The 21,021-nt window shown below is 42.6% G+C and overlaps 1 protein-coding gene across 1 annotated transcript in view; it reads left to right on the top strand.

The window, feature by feature from the left end:
• MDN1 (midasin AAA ATPase 1) overlaps positions 1 to 21,021 on the top strand; it is a 127,451-nt gene that overhangs the window by 34,929 nt on the left and 71,501 nt on the right. Inside the window, exons 21-35 of the mRNA XM_084789073.1 lie at positions 920 to 1,067; positions 1,443 to 1,553; positions 4,427 to 4,578; positions 5,513 to 5,691; positions 6,183 to 6,391; positions 6,889 to 7,035; positions 9,584 to 9,725; positions 11,735 to 11,869; positions 11,948 to 12,086; positions 12,623 to 12,761; positions 13,007 to 13,134; positions 14,500 to 14,644; positions 16,568 to 16,697; positions 19,300 to 19,518; positions 20,378 to 20,575. Of these exons, the coding sequence (XP_084645199.1) occupies positions 920 to 1,067; positions 1,443 to 1,553; positions 4,427 to 4,578; positions 5,513 to 5,691; positions 6,183 to 6,391; positions 6,889 to 7,035; positions 9,584 to 9,725; positions 11,735 to 11,869; positions 11,948 to 12,086; positions 12,623 to 12,761; positions 13,007 to 13,134; positions 14,500 to 14,644; positions 16,568 to 16,697; positions 19,300 to 19,518; positions 20,378 to 20,575 (2,321 nt within the window). The remainder of the gene's footprint in view (positions 1 to 919; positions 1,068 to 1,442; positions 1,554 to 4,426; positions 4,579 to 5,512; positions 5,692 to 6,182; positions 6,392 to 6,888; positions 7,036 to 9,583; positions 9,726 to 11,734; positions 11,870 to 11,947; positions 12,087 to 12,622; positions 12,762 to 13,006; positions 13,135 to 14,499; positions 14,645 to 16,567; positions 16,698 to 19,299; positions 19,519 to 20,377; positions 20,576 to 21,021) is intronic.

Consider the following 21,021-nt stretch of genomic DNA (forward strand, 5'->3'; position numbering starts at 1 on the left):
CGGCTACAATCCCAGTACTCAGGGAGGCAGAGGCAGGCGATCTCTGAGTTCAAGGTCCACAAAGTGAGTCCAGGTCAGCCTGGGCTACGCAAAGAAACCCTGTCTCCCACCCCCCACCCCCGGCCCCTCCGCTGCCCCCAAAAAGAAGTACTAGAGTTATATTAAACGTGCCAGTCATGGAGACCTTAGTATAAGGGACAACTATCCTGCACATTCATCGGGCAACAACTGGGGTTTTCTCTGATTCATGCTTGGTTTCATTGGGGCGTGCATTTGATCCTCAGTCACAAGACTGTAGCGTGGAGTTCGTGTCAGTTCTGTCTTGTGGAGGATGACAATGGTAACAGTGTATGCCATCATGGCTCTGTACTTTGTAAGTTTATCCTTGTTGCAGATAGATAGACCTGTGTTCTTTCAAATCTCACTGAGTCCTGTTTCCTGTGTGCTGGTCTTCATTTGCCCTTTAGGCAGAGGCCCACTCTGGAACATTGCATATGTATCATATGTGTTCTTACTGGTTACTCTGGTTAAAAGGCACACATTTCTCACTTATCTCTATTGGTTTGTTTTGGCTACTGAAAGCACCTTTAAGGTGTTTGAAAGCTAAATTTCAGATTACGTGAAAAATAGATTTGTACAGATGTTTTGATGAATGTTCCAGGATCTTGTATGTAAGCTTCACCATTCTGTTTTATGAAATAGCCTTGGATGGTGAGCAGTGGTGGTGCACACCTTTAATCCCAGCACTCGGGAGGCAGAGGCAGGTGGATCTCTGAGGTTGAGGCCAGTCTGGTCTACAGAGTGAGTTTCAGGAAAGCCAAGGCAACCAAGAAAAGAAAAGAAAATAGCCTTTGGAGTTTCAATAGAGATGTAGAAACTGCTGTTTAATAAAACTGCCCAACCTTCCTCCTCTTTGTAGCTTCTACACTGCTCTACGGAAAGAGTCTGGGACAAAGTTGGTGGATGGGACTGGCCACAGACCTCACTACAGCCTTCGGACCCTCTGCAGAGCTCTACGGTTTGCAGCTTCCAACCCATGTGGCAGTGTCCAGCGCTCCCTTTATGAGGTGTTTCTACTGTCTGTTTGACATAGGAGTTCGGTAGATGTGCTCACCATGAATGGGAAGAGTAGGGGTGCAAGTGCCACATCTGCCAAGGTTTGCCGTTTCAGACAAGAGCTACTTACAACATTTAAAAGTTGTCTGGGCCAGGTGGTGGTGGCAGTTTTGCTCTGCTCTCCCTTAATCCCAGCAAAGGCAGGCAGATCTCTGACTTTCAAGCCAACCTGATCTATAGGAGTAGTTCCAGGGCAGCCAGGGCCACACAGAGAAACCCTGTCTCACAAATCCAAAAAAAAGTTGGTCTAGGATATAGCACCCCAGGAAGCTAAATTGTATTTCTAAGTTGGGCTGTTGTAAGGCCAGTTTGTGTTTTCTCTCCAGGGCTTTTGTCTGGGTTTCCTGACACAGGTTGACCGGGTGTCTCACCCGCTGGTTCAGAAGCTCATCTGTCAGCACATTATCTCTGGCAATGTCAAAAGTCTGCTGAAACAGGTGTGTTCTTGGATAGTCAACTTGTAATATAAAAGAAATGCTGAATTATCATAAGTTTAGTTGTTTGATGAAAACTTTTTTCTCTCCTTTTTTTTATACAATGTATAAGAGTGTGTGCCTGGTATGTGGAGGTAAGAAGAGGGCACTGGATCTCAGAACTGGAGTTGGTGGTGGTTCCGAGCCACCCTGTGGGCGCTAAGAGTTGAATCTGGAAGTGAAGCCAGTGCTCTTAATCCCTGGCCCATCTCCAGCCCCTTGTTGCAAAACTTTAAAAAGACTAAATGTGTATTGTCACCACTCCAGTGGCAGTGCGACCTGGGAGAGTGGAGCCTAAAAATGAGGCGGCTGAACTTTGATGCATTAGCTAACCTTACTCGGCAATTTACACTTTGGGGGTTGATAAGAGTCACCTGAGTGAAGAGTACAATCACAAGGGCAAGCCACAGTGTAAAAACATGTTTCCATAGAGGCACATACGCCAGTGACAACGTTGAATTGCAGTGAGTACTCTGAAGTAAGCTCACTCCTGTTCTGCTACACCTGGGAGGAGCATGCAAACGCATTCCAGGAACAAGTCCATGTTTTGAAGAAACTAGGGTCACAAGACTCTAATCCTTTCACGAGCACTCAGAATTCCTTTCACATGACTCCATTCTTAGACCATGTTCCAACAGTATATATCTTCGATAGTGAAAAATTCAGTTAATTTTAATCAAGATTTAAAATCTATAGATAGCCCTTTCTAAGCAATGTGTAAATTTATGTATTCATTTTACTATATGTTTAAGTTCTAGTGTGAGCGTGTTGATTCACTGCAGTAAATTCTGATATGTCTTTGGTATAAGTAAGGCCATTGCACAAAGATATTATTGTGTGGCTTTCCTGCTTGGGGGCAGGGAACTGCTGAGATCAAACTTAGGATCTCATTTATGGTAGGCCAGTACTTTACCCCGAGCTGTATTTCCATCCCCAGCTTTCCTTGAAAATAAAAGCTAGCTCATGAATTTTGTGTGTGAGTGCAGGCACACAAGAGCCACAGTGCACATGTACAGTTCAGAGGGTAACTTTCAGCACTTGGCCCTGTCCTCCTGAGCTGAGTCAGGCTGGCTCTCTGTCTGCTTCTGTGTTGAACGCTCCAGGCTGGTTGCCCTGTGAGCTTCTGGCTGTTCTCCAGCCTCCCCTCTCACCGTCTCATCTCTGTGGGGATGAGCAGCGCCACATCCAGCTCTTCACCTAGGTTCTGGGGGTTGACTCAGTTGTCAGGCTTGTGTGTCATGTCTCCAACTGGCCTTTTTATTAGCATTCCCATATCTTATATATTTCTTTAGATTGCCAATCAGTCAGCCAGGGTTTTCTTACTGACTGCTCTACTGCTGTGAAGACACATGGCCAAAGCAGATCTGATAATGGAAAGCATTTACTTGGGGTCTTGGTTACAGTTTTATGGAGTTAGTCCTCGGGGAGAAATAATTTACAGTTTTATATCCTGATCCACAGGCAGTAGTCAGGGAGAGAGACCTCAGCCTGTCACGGGCTGTTGAAATCTCAGAGCCCACACCCAGTGACACACCTCCTCTAACAAGAACGTATCTTATCCTTCCTGAACAGTGCCATTAACTGGGGACCAAACATTCAAACATGAGCCTACTCAAACCATCATAGGACTTTAAAGAGAGTAGGGATACTGTTCAACAACCGTTTAAATTTGATAGGAAATTATAAAATAACATCAGGCTAAAGCAAAAAAGACAAACTGAAACACTTCCTTAATCTATGTTGTTTATTTATTGCTTGCTCATTAGGATGAAAGGGACTTGAAGTTATTTCGGATTCAACATTTTACAAATAATACATACTAACTGTGAGAAGCTATGAAAACAGAATTAAAAACAGCTGAGGTCTGCTTTGTGTAATTTAACCTACAAACATCTTGGAATGGATGTGCCATTGCTCGTATTACCTGTTGTCTTAATTTAGGGTTTCGATTGTTGTGATAAACATTATGGCCAAAAGCATTCTGGGGAGGAAAGGTTTATTTCAGCTTATACTTTATAACTGAAGCAGACAGGCCATGGGGGAATGCTGCTTACTGGCTTGTTCTTCATGGTTTGCTCAGTCTGCTTTCTTAAACCATCCAGGACCACCTGCCTGTGAATAGCACCACCCAAAATTGGCTGTGTCCTCCCACATAAATCAACAAACAAGAAAATGTAAGCTGGGCATGATGGCATGTACCTTTAATCCCAGCACTTGGAAGGCAGAGGCAGATGGATCACTGTGAGTTCAAGGCCAGCCTAGTCTCCAAAGTCCAAAATAGCCAAGGCTATACAGTGAAACCTTGGGGGGCCAGGGGGATGCAGCATAGCCTTGATTGAGGTACTTTCCGTTCGGGTGTCTCTGCTTGTGTCAGTTAACATTTAAAGAGCCAGAGTACCCATAAAGGACCAGTTTCTCTGGGGGGTAAGTTTGTGTCTTCCAGGTGATCTAGAATTAGTGATGTAAAGCCCCTTCCCTCGCTACAGTGCTGGCCCACCTTTGAGGAAAATGATCAGTATTTTTTATTTGAAAATATCAAATTGGGTGTTCTGCTAGGTGAGGGAGCTGAAACATATAATATGTGAACAATTATTTTTTTTCTGTATCTTTTCCCCCTAAACCTTCCTACTCTCATCTAATTTGAAAACCAATATAAAAAAGCTTGTTCTCATTCTTAGTAATTTTGTGTTTCTACTTAGCTCACAGGTTTCCTGTTGGAAGCGCTCAGAGCAAAGCCATGTTCTTGATAAGGTCTTACTTTTCTGCTCTGCTCCCCTCTAAAAGAATGCCCAGCTGACATAGGACTGTGCTCATTTCTCAGTCTTTTGTCGTTTTAGCCTATTCCAGAACCCAAAGGAGGCCGCCTTATCCAGGTTGAAGGCTACTGGATTTCAGTTGGCGACAAGGAGCCTACAATAGATGAGACATATGTTCTGACGTCTTCTGTTAAGCTGAACCTGAGGGATATAGTCCGAGTGGTCTCTGCAGGGTACGTGTGGGTTTCACCCCTGCTCTGTGAAGTTTCTGTAAGAGTTATAATGGTTACTTAGCCTGCTTTCCTAAAATTTGACAGAACTTCACTGGTTCTTGCCGGCTACCGGAATCACTGCTTTCTAAAAACCAATTTTGGATCCTGTGGAGCTAATTTCCACCAATTATGTATTTCTGCTGTGTGACTGGAAGGAAAGACATAAATACAGATTACTTGACCATCTTTAAAGTTGTTTGTGTCTCTGGAGAGGGCTTAAGTGGTTGAACAAGCTTGCTATACTTTGAAAGGACCCAGGTTGTGAGCTACTGACCCATATTCAATACCTTGTCATTACTGGAAATTAGCTCCACAGGATCCACATGTGTACAGACACACATGCGTGCAGAAAAAAAAATCCAAAAATAAAAAGTGGGAGTAAGATTGTTTTGTTATTTTGTTGGTGATACTTGCTTTTAGGTGAGTGACTAACAGTTGATTCCACATTTTTTTTCCTCAGAGAGTTTGGAATCGCTCTCTTTAGTACTTTTTGAGGGACACTTGTTCTGTAGACCCGTTTCACGGCTGGTGGTGGTTTGCAAGCCTTTCATTTTACCCTGTCTCCAGCTTCAGCTCTTGCAGATTCTCAGCTGATTTACTCAGAATTCAAGTTGTCTTATGTAACTTTGGAGATTTTCATTGTAGTTGGCAAGTTGTTCAGCCAGGCATGGTGGTATACTCCTTTAATTCCAGCAGGAGAGACAAACAGATCTGAGTTCAAGGCCATCCTGGTCTACATAGCAAGTTCTAGGCCTGCCAGAGCTATATAGTGAAACCCATTTCAAACAGCAGCAAAATCATAGAGCCTTCTAAATGCATGGATATCTAAAAGGATTCTTTCTAGCTCCCCCTTTCTTGTCTCTTTATAATTGCTTTGTTGGCTAATATTTTACAGAACCTATCCAGTGCTGATTCAAGGAGAAACATCAGTTGGTAAAACAAGTCTAATACGGTGGCTGGCTGCAGCTACTGGCAACCACTGTGTGCGAATCAACAATCATGAGCACACAGATATTCAGGAATACATTGGTTGTTACACGTCTGATACCTCTGGGAAGCTGGTCTTTAATGAAGGTAGAGTTGTTACTGCTTTGCTAAGATGGAGATTTCCATGATTTCAGACCCATTTCTTTTATAATCCTTCCTAATGGAGGCACAGGAGCTGTGTAGCAGATAGTTAAGGCTAATTCCCAGGATACTGGAATTCCTGTGTTGGGCCAAGTTTGAACAAGACAAAGTGTAGAGATTCAGAGATTAGGAGAAAGAGGGAGAATTGGAGTAGATGGTGAGAATTTGGTGCTTTAATAAAATTAGATGTCAGGGAGATGATTTCACAGGTGGAACAGTAGCTACTTTTCAGCCCTGGCTCCTCCTGTGGTAAGGAAAAGACCCTGCCTTACTTCTTTGATTGGTACTTTAACAGATGGTTTGAGGGTCCCAGCTAGCTGCAGAGAGTAATTTGCTTGAAGTTGTGACAGTCAGGTAGGACTGTTGTTGTACACACACATTTTAAGGCCTCGGAGTCACTGGTTATGCTTTTGCTAATCCTTGTCATTTCCTCCTAGGTGTTCTTATTGATGCCATGAGAAAGGGCTACTGGATTGTCTTAGATGAGTTGAATTTGGCACCTACTGATGTGTTAGAGGCACTCAACAGACTGTTGGATGACAACCGTGAATTGCTTATAACAGAAACACAGGAAGTTGTTAGGGCACACCCTCGTTTCATGCTTTTTGCCACCCAAAATCCCCCAGGGCTTTATGGAGGCAGGAAGGTATGTAACGTTTGCCTCTAGAATCGGTTCACTGCCATTTGAAGTGTAAAGTCCATTAGGAATGAAGCATTTTGGTCTCTCTTAAAGGGCTTGAATTTTTGTGGTGAATAGCAGGGCTGCTATTTGTAAATCACATGAACAGGTACTTTTTAAAAACAAGATTTAAATTAAAATATGATTTCATCACTTCCTTTTTCTCCATCCAACCCCTTCCATGTCCCTCCTCCCACTCCTTTCCATGTTCCCACAGAGTCCCTCTCAAATTACTGCCTCCTTTCCCTTGGTTGTTACTGTTACGTATGTAGATACGGATAGACTGGTGGGTAGACAGCCGCCCCATACATAAATGCAACCTGCTGAGCCTACTTAGTATTTAGGAATTTATGGTTTTAGGGTTCACCACTTTGTATTGGATATCCAGTCATAGGCTTATTGTTGGGATAGACTTTCTATACTCTTACACATAATTTCATTTTATTTTTTTGTATGTTGCCTAGGTGTTGTCTAGAGCCTTCAGGAATCGATTCGTGGAATTACACTTCGATGAATTGCCCAGTTCTGAGTTGGAAGCAATCTTGCACAAGCGGTGTAGTTTACCGCCTTCTTACTGCAGTAAATTGGTTAAAGTCATGTTGGACCTTCAGGTATTTCACACCTTCATCTGAACTTACATTTACATGGACTGCATTGGGTAGCTTTGGCATCACAGTTTGGTACTTTTCTCAAGCAGAAGGGTGTCTGTCCATTTAGATTTAGAGAGTAAGGCTTTTGTTTGTTTGGTGGTTTTTTGTTTGTTTGTTTGTTTGTTTGGGGGAGGTCTTGTTTCTAAAACCTCTGTTAATACCCAGTTTTTGGTATGTCTTCCAGGGGCTGGGGCAGTTGACCCCAGCTAGTGTGTGTTGTGAAAACTTCCTGGAGCTACAGCTCCCACTTCCATTTTTTGGTTCCTTTGTAAATCAGCACTTTCATCATTGTAAATCTTTGTGATATTTACTCTATATGACAATAGCTCCTATTTGTAATTTTTGGCAAAGGCAGACTACATATCTTTTCAGGACTTTTTCTTAAGTTGTTTAGAGTAGTTTAGATCTTATGACTTTCTTAGGGTTTTGTTTGGTTGGTTTTGTTGTTGTTTGTTTTCTTTATAATAAAGATGTGGGCCAATGGGATGGTCCAGTGGGTTAAAAACATTAGTGCAAACCTGTCAACCTGAGTCAGATCTCCAGAATACACTATAGCAAAGAAAGAGCCAACTTTGGAAACGTGCTTTCTGACCCTCACTCTCTATGGCGTGTGCATCTGTGCATGATTCTGACACCCGAGTGGACACGGTTGCCTTCTTCATGGCTCTCCTTTGTTACCCATAAACTGTAGTTGGTTCCCTCCACCCCAAGGCTGCTGATAGAGTCAGGGCATTGCACACACTAGTGAAGATTCTACCAGCCTCTAAGGTTTGTCATTATTAAAAGTATTCTTGTTCAGAAATTAATTAAATTGAGTTCTATTACTCTTGGTCATAGCTTCATGTCCTCTGGAGGTTTTTCTGTTTGTGTTTTGTAACCCATTGAGTCCAGTTAGTGCTGTCTGGATGTGCATATGCAGCTTACGTGTGGCCACCTTCCTGGGGAGAAATAACTCCTCCCTAGTAGCCATCAGTTGGAGGAGTGCATCAGCTTCATTTAGGTGGGGCCTCATGAGCCCCTCCCTCACCCATGTTTGAATTTTGACTTGCTTGATCTTGTGCAGGCCTTATACAGGTAAGCCCTGGCTGCTCCGTATTAGTGAGTGCAACCATGTCAGATGACAGCGTCTCACAGCACTCTTCCCTGTCTTCCAGCTCTTGGATTCTTTCTACTTCTATGTTTCCTAAGCCATCCTGAAGTTGATGTAAATGCCCCATTTTGGACTGAACATTTACAGTCATGTATACACTGCACGTTGAGCAGTAACTAAGTCTTTGCATTGATTACTGCTTACTGCTAAAAGACGTTTCTCTAACCAAGGTTAAAAACAGCACTAATTTGTAATCAAAATTAGAAGGCAGATAACAAGATATCTCTTTTAGAGCTTCCACCAGCCGTGGTGATTTTACATTACCAGGCATGAGTTCCCACTTGTGGAGCAAGCCTCAGATCCAATTAGAATATAGTTATTATGACCCCCATAACCATGGCACTGTTGTTCATTTTGCCTGGCAGGTCAGTGCTGTAGCATTCAGGTCCACTGCTGGGGAAGTCCATTAATGACTTTTCTCCCCCAGCAGACTGTATAGCTCCTTTTTATACTCCGAAAGCTAGTTAGCAGGGAGAAAGATTCCAGATCAGTTCCAACATAATTTCTGTGTCCTGCAACCCAAGAATGTTGTGTCTTCAGCAGTAGGATTGTACCATGGAGTTAGAGTGGGCAGCCAAGAGCAATGGCAGTAGCATGTGTTGTTGTGGAGCTTCCTGAGCCTCCCTGACCCACAGCTCATACACAGTTATCCCATACCTGACACAGAGGGTTGTTTTGTTTTGTTTTATAATAACTCATCTCTTCTGAGGACAGTATTCACCCATGCAGATAACGTCTGTTCAAATTCCTTCTCTGTTTTTTAAGTTATATTTTGTAATTAATTTACAAAGTAAATGACTTTCATAGAGATTTTCGGGCCTCTTTAGTTTTGGTTAACCCACCCTCTACCCTTTCTTTTCTCCATGCCTCCTGTTCTCTTTCCTACTTTAGCCCCAGTGACCTGCTCCCTTTCATATCACATGTGTTCTACTATCTCCTTGCCCCAATTTTCTTTCATCTTTCACACTATTTAGATTATTCTCTTTTTCTGTATAGGAGATGGTATTTGTTTGCTCTTATTATATATTAGTTTGAACATTTTTTTTTCAGATAGTGTAGATTATTTTCATATCTAAGAAGTTAAATCTAGTAAAATGAATTTGCTAAGAATGTAAGCCGGGTGTGGTGGTGCATGCCTGTAATCCCGGCACTCAGGGAGGGGGAGAGGAAGGCAGGCAGGTCTCTGTGAGTTTGAGGCCAGCCTGGACTACAAGGCAAGTCCAGGACAGCCAAGTCTACACTGAGAAACCCTGTCCTAAAAAACAAAACAAAACAATAATAATAATTTTGTATAAGATATAACATTTGCTTCCTATTCAGTACAATAAGACACAGTGCTTTGTTTTTATACTTTCATAGTCCTACCGTAGACAGTCGTCGGTGTTTGCTGGAAAGCAGGGTTTTATTGCCCTTCGAGATCTGTTCCGATGGGCTGAAAGATACAGATTGGCTGAGCAGACTGAGAAGGACTATGATTGGCTGCAACATTTAGCCAATGATGGTATGTCTTAATTCATAAAATTATGTCACAAATGCTTTCTAAATTACTGTGTGGTACATTCATTTTCTTGCTTTTTCTAGAAGCAACCTTTCTCTCTCAGCTCTAATTGCTTTTGTGAAGTTATTCCAGCAAGGTTCTGCTTCCTTGTGGTTTTCTTATTTTGGGCTGGGTCTTGCTTTTCAGCTTTGGCTGTTGTGTAACTGATGATTTGCTTGACACTGCCTGTGAGTGCTGGGCTTATAGACATGCCCCATATGCTCAGCTCCCGTGGGCTTCCTAACCCTGGCTTACGTGGCTGTGTGTGGGCAGTAGACTATGACATGGCCCTGGTAGTAGTTACACAGGAGATTGCTACCTTCAGTACGGTACCCAAAGATAATCCCTAGTCTGATTAGTTTAGTGTAATTCGTGGAAAGAATTTAACTGTTATTTGCCATGAGTCAAAGAAAGCATTCTGTAGTCTTTTGGTTTGAAAAGTACTGAGTCACTATGTGGCCCTTTAAAAATAAGTAGCATAAATAAAACTGGCCTGTGAGCATGTTTCTCCCTCTGGCACTAAGGTGGTGGTTTGCTGGGGGTCAGTGCTGTTATTACAGAGTCAGGCAGAGTCGCAAGTCAGGGAGGTTGGGTCTTTAGCAGGTTAGCTCTGGCCATTATCTCCAGCACCCTAATGGAAAAAATAATGAAAAGAAAGGAGTTTATTCAGGATAGCTATAGTAGGAAGGCATGCTAGGGCATGGGACAAAGCATACAGTCTAATGCCTTCAGTCTTGTCCTAGGAGCTAAGGAGCTTTTGGAGGACAAGAAGTGGGTATAGGTGAGCAGTGTGCATCTATAGCCCGGCGGGTCATTTTCTTGGGGTTGACCACACAGTGTTCTGTCAGCAGTAGGAAAGTCTCTGCCGCCTGAGGGTGGTTTTGAAACTTGTCATGGAAGCTAAATGCACTTAGATATATATATCTGTCAGATCTGTTGCTTTTGGAATATAAGGTAGATTGCAGGAGAGGCTGCCTCTGAGCAAGGACGAGCCAGGGTAGGCAAGCTGGTGTTAGGCCTTCAAGTTCAACACAGTGGCTGGATACTCTGGGAGCTGTAGTGGTTAAAGGTAGAGGTTTGACAATCTGTTGAGTATGACTCCCCCATGGGGATTAATACTGAAGTGCTATAATCCTAGCACTCTGATTAAGGCAGGAGGGTTAGAAATTTGAGGCTAGCCTGGGTGGCATAATGAGACTGTGTTGGAGGTGACAAGGAGAACTCTTGTGGAGGGTTTTGGTTTTTGGGGTGTTTGGTGTTTTTGTTGTTGTTGTTGTTGTTTGTTTGTTGTTTTCTAGGATGAAGCATTTTTATCTGTGTATTTACCTGTGTAAGTCTCCACCTACACCAGGATTTAGAGTATTCTCAAATTGCAGAAGCTTCTTGTTTGCTTGCTTGTTTGAGGAAGGGACTCATTATGTAGTTCATAAGGCCTGGGTCTTGCTATGTAGCCCAGGCTGGCCTTAAACTCATAATCTGCCTCACCTGTCTAAAGCCTATAGGCTTGCGCCCCTGTGCATGATTTCTTCTTTTCTCTGTAAGTGCAGGTAGCCATTTATTTCTTCTGACTTGTCCATGAGCTTCACCTACATGGGATCCTACAGTTAGCCACTTTGGCTTCTGACTTTTTCATTTAATCGTGCTGTTGCGTATAGAGCAACTAAATCCTCTATTTTCCTTAAACTTGTATCGCAACCCATCATATGGTGATAAGCACAATTGATATTTAGATATTTGTGTGGGCTGCTATGCGGATAGCTACACTGAGCACTCGTGTGTGTCTTCTGTTAGCACATGTGCTCACTGTGTTTGAAGTGTGTGATGATGACGTTGTCAGGGGATGGCTCTAGCATGTGGTTGGTACAGTATGCTCGTCTCGTTTCCCAGGGTGGTGCTCCAGCGGCAGCAATGGGTCTCAGCAGCCTTCACTATTACTACCAGATGCCTAATTGTCCCTTTATTTCACCCTTCAGGTTTCATGCTTCTGGCAGGCAGAGTTAGGAAGCAGGAGGAAGCTGATGTGATTCAAGAAGTCCTTGAAAAACATTTCAAGAAAAAATTGTGTCCTCAGTCTCTTTTCTCCAAAGAAGCTGTGGTGAAGTTACTGGGTGAGTAGGCCCAAACACCAGAGGAGCATGCATCACGTTGTGCTCATTAGAGCCTACAGTTTTATTTTGCTTTAATAGGTAAATCGTCTGTCCAGACAAGTCTATTGGAGTCTAAATTCAGCCACATAGTGTGGACCGAAAGCATGCGGAGACTGGCAGTGCTGGTGGGCAGGGCACTTGAATTTGGTGAAGCCGTGCTGCTGGTTGGAGACACTGGGTAAAGTTCTGAAGCCACAGCTCTTCGAGAGGCCCCAGCTTACTGCCATGGGATAGGGTTTCATCTGCAGAGCTGGAGAAAGCCCTGAGTTCCTGTCCCCTTCCTTTCTCACTGTGGTGCTTTTCCTTTCTCTCTCTTCCTCCTTTTCTTTCAAAGCAAGATGTTTATTTCTTTACCTTCATACTAAATTTTTTGCTTATAGAAACAAGTATTTTCTTCTGTCATGTCATTGGGAACTTTTGTTCGTTTAGTTCTTTTGAAGTTGTGTAGAGAAGTTGCTAGTGTTTATTAGAGAATTTATAAGGATTGTTTCTTCCTCTCCCTTGAATACTGTTGGTAGAACTAAAAGAATGAACTATGTGCAGTTGATGCCCTTCTGTACAAAGGGCCTGAGAGGCACTGGTGTTTGGTAGAAGAGCGCCAGGAGCCTGGGGTGTAATGCAGTCTCAGCGTGGCTCGCGTCTTGCTCGTACAGTGCCCGTGACTGTGTAGTTGGAATAGATGCTGCGTCTTAATCTAGCGTATATTTCTAATAGGTGTGGGAAAACTACTATCTGCCAGATGTTTGCAGCTTTGGCAAATCAGAAACTACACTCAGTCAACTGCCACTTAAACATGGAGACATCAGACTTCCTGGGGGGCTTGAGGCCAGTGAGACAGAAGCCAAATGACAAGGTTTGTCTAGTACCAAGTGTCGATACATTTAATTAAAGTCTATAGTTTGCTATTTCATGTAGTTGTTAGATTCCTGGTGGAAGATCTAGTTGAGATTGTGTCTGTGTGTGCATACTTCACTGGTTTACAGGGAATCTCAACAGAATTTTGCCCCTGTCTTAGACGCTTGCTTCTTGAAGAATGTATGTTTCACCTCAGACATCTAGCTGTGTGTCTTTAATTTTTCCTGCTTCCCCTAATCACAGGAAGAAGTGGACAGAAGACTCTTTGAGTGGCATGACGGACCCCTGGTTCTAGCTATGAAGGAGGACAGCTTTTTTCTGTTAGACGAGATCTCATTGGCTGATGACTCTGTCCTGGAAAGACTGAACAGGTGACCTAAGTGTGAGGCTTGTGTTTACTGACGAATTTGCTGCCCTGGTTTTGGTCTTATATGTTTTTTAATACCCCATGTTTGGTGCATAGGAAACGAGGGACTGTTATTATCCATGCTTGGTGCACAGAAAACCATGGAATGTTAATACCCATGCTTGGTGCATAGGAAATGAGGGGCTGGGCAGTAGTTGTTTCAGGTGGTTGTTTCATTTGTTTGTTTTGTTTCCCCCTCAGTCAGAAACAAAGCTGGATAATAGAGCAACCACAAAGTAACTTTTTCTCTACAGCTTTATCCTTTCTGAGTCTTCCATATAGATGGTTTTATTCTCTTTCTGTTTTAATGCTTGCTTTATGTGATTGTGTCCATGTATGTGAACATGGGTGTGTGGAAGCCTGAGGTCAGCATTTGGGTATCTCTCTCAGTTGGTCTCCACTTTATTTCTTAGATTTTCTTTCACTGAACCTGGAGCTGATCAGTTTGACTGTACTTTTGCTAGCGAGTCCCAGGAATTCAGACTCAGGTCTTCATGTTTGTACAGCAAACCCTGTACCACCTGAACTGTCTCACTAGCCTGTTGAAGTAGAAACTAGAAGGCTGAAAGTTACTGGCATTGATTTGGCACCATTCCTCCTGCCTCAGTTCCCTGAGTGCTGGGATTACTAGTATGAGCCACCACACCCACAGAGCTCTCTATTCACATTTTGAAGTTCATCCCTCTCACAGTATACATCATCTGTGTGTTTCTTTTTTATTCCTAGCAACATTGGATGTATGACATTTTGTTTACCACTTCACTCTTTGTTGCTATTTTTGTTATTTCCTTTGGGGGTATTATAAACGGTGCAGCAGTGAACCGCTGCATTAAGACACCCATTCTTATGATAGTGCATTAGTAGGGCAATGTAGAAAAAGAGATTGGATTTTTGTTTGTTTGTTTTTAATATCAAAAGTATGTTCCTGGGCCAGAGAAAGGACTCTGGGTAAAGGTCTCCATGAACCCATTTAGTGAAAGGAAAGAACCAACGCTGAGAGTTGTTTTCTGAGCTCCATCTGTGCGCTGTGCAACACAAAGGCCTATGTACACACATACACAAAATAAATAAAAAACTTAAGGGAGAGAAATAGGTTACTCGTGTGTATATGTGATGGTGCATACCTGTAAACTCAACCTTAGGCAGAGCATGGAGAGTTCTAGACCAGCATAGGCTATGTGATGAGACTCCTTTACACCGACAGCATGCAACAGGACACTACTAAATTGTGACCTCCACAGAGGACTTAGGTTTGTTTTTTAAAAGAACATTGACATCCACAGAATATAGTACATAAGACTTTTCTGTTTTTTTCCAATTTTTCTGTTAGTGTTCTTGAGGTGGAGAAATCTCTGGTATTGGCTGAGAAGGGCAGCCCAGAGGATAAGGACAACGAAGTAGAGCTCTTGACTGCGGGGAAACAATTCCGGATCTTAGCAACCATGAACCCTGGGGGCGACTTTGGTAAAAAAGAGGTAAAATTGCTTCCTGGAGCAGAATTTTGGTTTAGTTTTTTGCTTCAGCTTATGGACATCCATAAATATAGTATGTTGTAGTACATTTGAATTGTATAGTGGTTAACAGTTCAGTGATAACACATCCATAAAATATATTTGTAATAACCATTATTGAAAAAGTAGATAAACATTTCTGTCTTTCACATTGCACTCTGTGCCCACGATTTCATGAGTTCTGTCTCTTCTGTGACATGTTGCTGTGAGTTGCCCTCATTCTGTCTGACACTTAGCTATTCTAGCTCACACCTTGCTTTGAGACTCTTTCAGTCCCCATGTGTGTTCATGCTTGTCTAACCAAGCATCTTAGGAATGCAGGCATATGCCAGAGCATCCAGTAGATGCTACAACAGTGTTAACCGTTGTGGTGCATGCCTGCAATCCCATCATTTGGAGATAGAAACAGAAGGTCCACAGCTATGTTGAAGCCAGCATGGGCATGAAGCTTTGTAGATAGGGCATGTTTATTCTCTTAGGGCATTGTGAGTCAAGTTCCTTCTCTTCAGAATGTTGTGCTTAGAATCAGGCAGGAACCAGCAGTCCTGTAGTTGGGAAGCTCAGGGAGCCATTCGGTGAGAAGGGCTGCATTGTGTGCCTCGTTAGGTACAAGGAGAAGAAAAGGAATTGCTGTGTAGTGAAGCAGTTAGTTTAGGGCACCAAAAACGTGAACATGGTGTTTTCTTAGTAGCATAAGAGAAAAATATGCACATGATGTTGGTGGCAGTCACTGTGCCTTAGAGATCTAGTTTCAAGACAGTCTACATTCCACACACAACAAACATGCTTACCGATGAGTGTACACACCATACACAAACAGTTGAAATGAAAACAACAACATTTCATAGCTGAATACACTTAGACTACTCTTATAGGAGTGTTACTAAGAACCCCAAGACTGTGTAGTTAGTGCTGCCTGGGCTAGACCAACACCACTACTCTCCTGCAGGAAGAGTATATTGTATCGTGTATGTTGAGCTCAGGTTCTTAAACTGGGCATGTCACCACATAAAGAATTGCATTAGTGAATGTGGGGATCATGAAAAATTGGGCAATGGTGAAAGACTTTGAATATGGAGAGGCCAAAAATTAATTCAAAATCAGTACACAGTGATCCAGAGTTTTCCTGGCGACTCTCCCCATCTTCATCACACCACTGCACTAAACTCTGTTCTGAACACATGCCACACGCTTGTCCTGTGAATGTCACCACTCCCACACACAGTGTGGGTGGCAGTGAATATTGCCTGAAGCACCAGTTCAGATTTCAGACTGTGTGTGCTACAAGCTACTCTGTCATGCTTTTACTGCATCTGCAAATTGTGATCTTACAGAAACAACTGGCTTAACTGCAGAGAATAAAGAATTGTAGTACTTCATAACAGCCCCCACCCCCTCTCGTACACAAAAAGATTGTTTATTATTTATTTTAACTTGCCTGCGAGGCTAGCTTGCCCATTACATAAACAAAGTGGCTATCTTTTACATAAGGCAAAGCTACCTTTTGCTTCTGTGTATCTAATAGAGCAAGTACTAAAGGCATTGGTCATCTAGAGGGGCAGTGCATAGTGAGAAACATGAACCCAGGTGAGCGGCTCCTGGGTACAGACATTGTTCCTGCTCCCTAAGTAATAGACAGATAGATGGTGGTTACTAAGAAGTTGATGACAAACAATCATGTACCTGTAGTGCTGTGGACCTCTGTCATCAGTGGTTCTTAGTTTGAAAAAGGAAAATAGAACATTGATAGTAGCAGAAGCTAAATAAGTTTTTATTGTATGAGAGGTGTACTAGCAGAGGGAATAAAAGAGGCACGTAGTATTTGCTGGAGTCACTGCTAACATCCTTCTAATTTTTAATTCACATTGGCTATTATCTTCCTTATAGCTGTCTCCTGCTTTAAGAAACCGATTTACAGAAATATGGTGCCCTCAAAGCACAAGGCGTGAAGACTTAGTTCAAATAATAAATCATAATCTTCGTCCAGGATTGTCTCTGGGCAGAAAGGGTCATAAAGGTGAGTTTGCAGGTGGTACTGGTTCAGATGGTTGGAAGGGGTGTTGCTTTGGAAGTCATAAGTCTTTTATGGGAAATTAGTTGTGTGTATGTAGCCAATGTCTTATAAAAATGAAAGAGACAGAAATAGGAGCACAATAAATCTTTGGGAAATACAGCATTTGCCTCTTGTCTTCTTGATCTTTCATATTTTTATTTCTCTTCCTATTTCTATATTATGTGTGTGTGTGTGTTTTACATGTATATGGACGTATAGAGACAGACTGAAGTCAGGAACTGTCTAACATTATTCTACCTTACTCATTGAGGCAGTATCTTTTTTTTTTTTCAAAGATTTATTTATTATGTATACAGTGTTTTGCCTGCATGTACACCTGCACGCCAGAAGAGGGCATCAGATCACATTATAGATGGTTGTGAGCCACCATGTGGTTGCTGGGAATTGAACTCAGGACCTTTGGAAGAAGAGATAGTGCTCTTAATCTCTGAGCCATCTCTCCAGCCTGAGGAAGAATCTTTCAGTCAACTCCATATAATATAGTTATTCTTGCTAAGCAGCCTGCTCTGGGGAATCTCCTTCATCTTCTGGGACTGGAATCATAGGCAGCATTTACATAGGTGTCAGGGATCTGAATTGCAGTCCTTAGCTTTGGGGGCAAGCACTTTAACTCTGAACAGTATCCCTAGTCCTCCTAATCATAACCACCCTGGCAAGTTGTTATTTAAATACTCATTTTTATGTGTCACAAATAAATCTTTTACTCTGTTCTGCTTTCAAATATTCATCTTACTATAAAAACCTCCAAGCAAAAGGGAATCATACTACAGTGAACTGGAATTGGCAGTTTCCCCGCCCCAAGGCAGGGTTTTCTCTGTGTCTGTTTGGCTGTCTTGGAATACTCTCTGTAGACCAGGCTGGCCTCGCACTCACTAAAGTTGGCAATTCTTAAAACGTCAAGTCAAAGCATTTTTTTTTTAATGTTTATGTGGGCTTAATGTATATTTTTATTAAAGTTACCCAGTGGACTAAATTAGGAATGTAGATTTGGTTCTGAGACTCAGCATACAGCACTTTGTAGATCTCTGTCATACTTCCTTAAAAGCACATAGAGGACACATGCTGCTTTGGGGCTGTGATTTGTGGACGTGTTGTTCGGCTTTTGAAACATGTCCTGAAGTGTGGTTCTGAGAACTGGTCAGGTTGTGAGAGTCACCCCCACAATACTTTCTTGCCCTACTGACTCATGACACACTGGCACTGTGGTCACCCAGCACAGCTGTCCTTTTTAAAAGAACAGAGCATGGAGAGTGAGACAGACATGCATAGTAACTTTAGGATTTCAACTGGCGGTGGGTCAGAAGCACAATCCTTTTTCTTTATTGTGTTGATAGAGGGTCTTGGTTTGGTAGCTCAGGTTAGATCCTTTGCCTCAGTCTTCTAAACACTAGAGTAACATTCATGTTCCACCACACCTGGCCTGTTCCTCATCCCTGTGCTTACTGTCCATTTCAGAAGTTGTATATAGAGTTCTTTATAAGATTCAGCTTGAATTGTGAGACAAATTTGTGTGAAGCCTCACTCCATTTGCTAAATGGATTAACACCTAGATTAGAAACACTGAAAAGCTGCATTACCAATTACGGTAGAAGAAGTACCAGCAGCTGCTCTTAGGTCATGGGGGTCTTGATAAATTGGAAATGCATTCAGTGTCTCTAACCTCCTGCCGTAGTTTGCTCTTCATTGCTGTGATAAAGACAACAGCCGGAAGCTCATTCACAGTGCGTCATCTAGATAAGCCAGGCGGAGCTCAAGGAGAGAGCTTTGAGGTGGGACCTGATGCAGCGGCCATAGAGGAGCACTGCTTACTGGCTTGCTCCTGTGGCTTACACACCCAGGGGGTGCCACTGCCCACAGTGGACTGGGCTCTCCCACCTAAATCAAGAAAATGACCTGTAGACCTACCCACTGGCCAACCCAATAGAGGCAGTTCTTCAACTGAGACTCCCTTTTGCCAAGTGACTTGTTGAGTTGAGCAGGGAAAGAGAAAGAAAACAACACATCTCTCAAACACGTAGCTAGCAACAGTACACAAAAGCAGGTCGTTATTTTCTCAAATGACTTGGGGCAGGAATGCTTATTTCCAATATGAATCGTGCAGAAATCATATACTAATGTTGCTGTGGCAGAACTTCAGACTTACATGGTTTTTTCTTGGGAAGGTGGAGGGAAGGTTTGATCATCTAGGCTGTCCTGCACTTAATATAGTACAGACTGGCTTCAGCCTTGTAGTCGTCCTGCCTCAGCCTCCTCAGTGCTAAGAGTTAAGTGTGTGCACCATTCCAACTTACTTATGAGTGCTTTTTCCCTGTGTGTGTGTTTTCAAGATAGCTTCTTAGTCTTGGGTTTAATTTTTTTTGTTGTTGTTGTTTAATGGATTACTAACTCCTCATGACTCCCTTGGTAATAACTACTGGCTCCTTTCCTTTGGAAACAAGGATTGATGCACATTCACAACACTTTCTATAAAGTAAGAAGCATAGTCCTTGCCTCCCCACTGTTCTGGGATGTTTCATAGAAAACCGTTATTTTGCTTTATTCTAAGGAGCTGACATAGCTGAGCTGATGTTGGACTTCACTGACTGGCTGACCCACCAGGAGTTTGGACGAAAGTGTGTGGTCAGTATCAGAGATATTCTGTCTTGGGTTAACTTCATGAACTCAATGGCGGAGGAAGCTGCTGTGAAAAGGCTAGAGACCATCTCTACTGTGACGTCTTTTGTCCATGCCGCATGCCTGGTGTATATAGACGGAATAGGTTCTGGTATGTTTTCTCTTGGGGACAGTAGGCTTGTCAGGATGGCGGAGAATGGGGAAAGGAAGCAAAACCATATCATGTATTTTCTGTTTTTGTTGTTGTTTTTTGTGTTTTTGAGACAGTCTGTATAACTTTGGCTGTCCTGGACTCGATTTAGACCAGGCTGACCTCGAACTCACAGTGATCCACCTGCCTCTGCCTCCCAAGTGCTGGGATTAAAGGTGTGTGCCACCACACCCGGCTCCAAATAATGTATTTTCAGAATCACTTTAATTGAGCACTTTCAACACTCAGAACAGAATAGCCATCATTCCTCTGCATGTGTTTTGAAAAAGTTGTACTTTCAGAGGTAGACGAGGTTCTAAATAAAGTGGCCAGCCATTGATATAGTTCAGTGCATGAAGACAGTTCTCACTAAGATTAATAACCCGAGTTTCATCCCTGAAACACATTGTAGAAGGAAGGAACTGGCCTCCACAAGTTGTCCTCTGACCTCCATTCATGTGTGGTGGCACACGCGTGTGTACACACACACACACACACACACATACACACCTGCCCAAACACATACACACAATAAATAAATTGAGAAGCCAAGTAATGAGTAGTGCTTTATATTGTCTGCATATCAGTTTCTGCTAAGGAGACATTAGTTCATCTCTAAAGAAGCTGCTTTATTGATGGTGTGTAAATCGGAAAAAGTGTTGGATGTACATTTTTCCTTCCTCCATGGGCTGCTTTACAATGGAAGCTATGTTTAGTCTGTAGATCTGCTGAGGTCCTTTTCCTCAGCAAAGTTCTGAGCTCTTGCTGATCACAGTGGGTTTGATGGTACTAACCCCATCATGACCTGATTCTCTTATAGGGGTGACTTCCTCTGGGTTTGGCACAGCCCTTTTGGCTCGAGAAGAATGTCTACAATTCCTAATAAAGAAACTTTCCAAGGCAGTCCGGCTGACAAAATGTCAGAAAGATGGGTTGAAGATTTATGATAGACTCAAACCCAAAGAATTCACTGGTGTAGATGACCTTTGGGGAGTTCACCCATTCTTTATACCAAGAGGTAAGAGTGGTTTTAATTGATGATTAGTCCCCTTCTGCAGTTTATGAAAGTACCTCTATATGACTTAGTTTGTGATATCAGGATTAATTTTTACATAGTGAAGCTCTAAACCCTGCTAAGGCTAGTAAGCCTGTAGGTAACCCACATAGCTCTGTTGTTTTGCAGTGCTCTTTAGTATAAATCTTTTTTTTTTTTTAACAAAACAAGTTTGTGAACCCTTCAGAGCTAGTAGTTTTCATCAGTCTTCCTCTCCTGGCATCTGTCACATAGCTGGCAGTTGCAGAAACTCTGAAAATGTCTATTCATTGAGTTGGGTAAATGAATTAATGGTTAAATGAGAAATGAAGTATAAGAGACAATAGATTTCATTTCTGGTCCTGGCTCTCCATCTCATTAAATTGCCTCTGCCAAATTATTTTGTGGTGCCAGGATTGGACCTAGGGTCC

Source organism: Acomys minous (assembly GCF_964271855.1).
Source record: "Acomys minous genome assembly, chromosome: 1".
In the NCBI taxonomy this organism is placed as follows: domain Eukaryota; kingdom Metazoa; phylum Chordata; class Mammalia; order Rodentia; family Muridae; genus Acomys; species Acomys minous.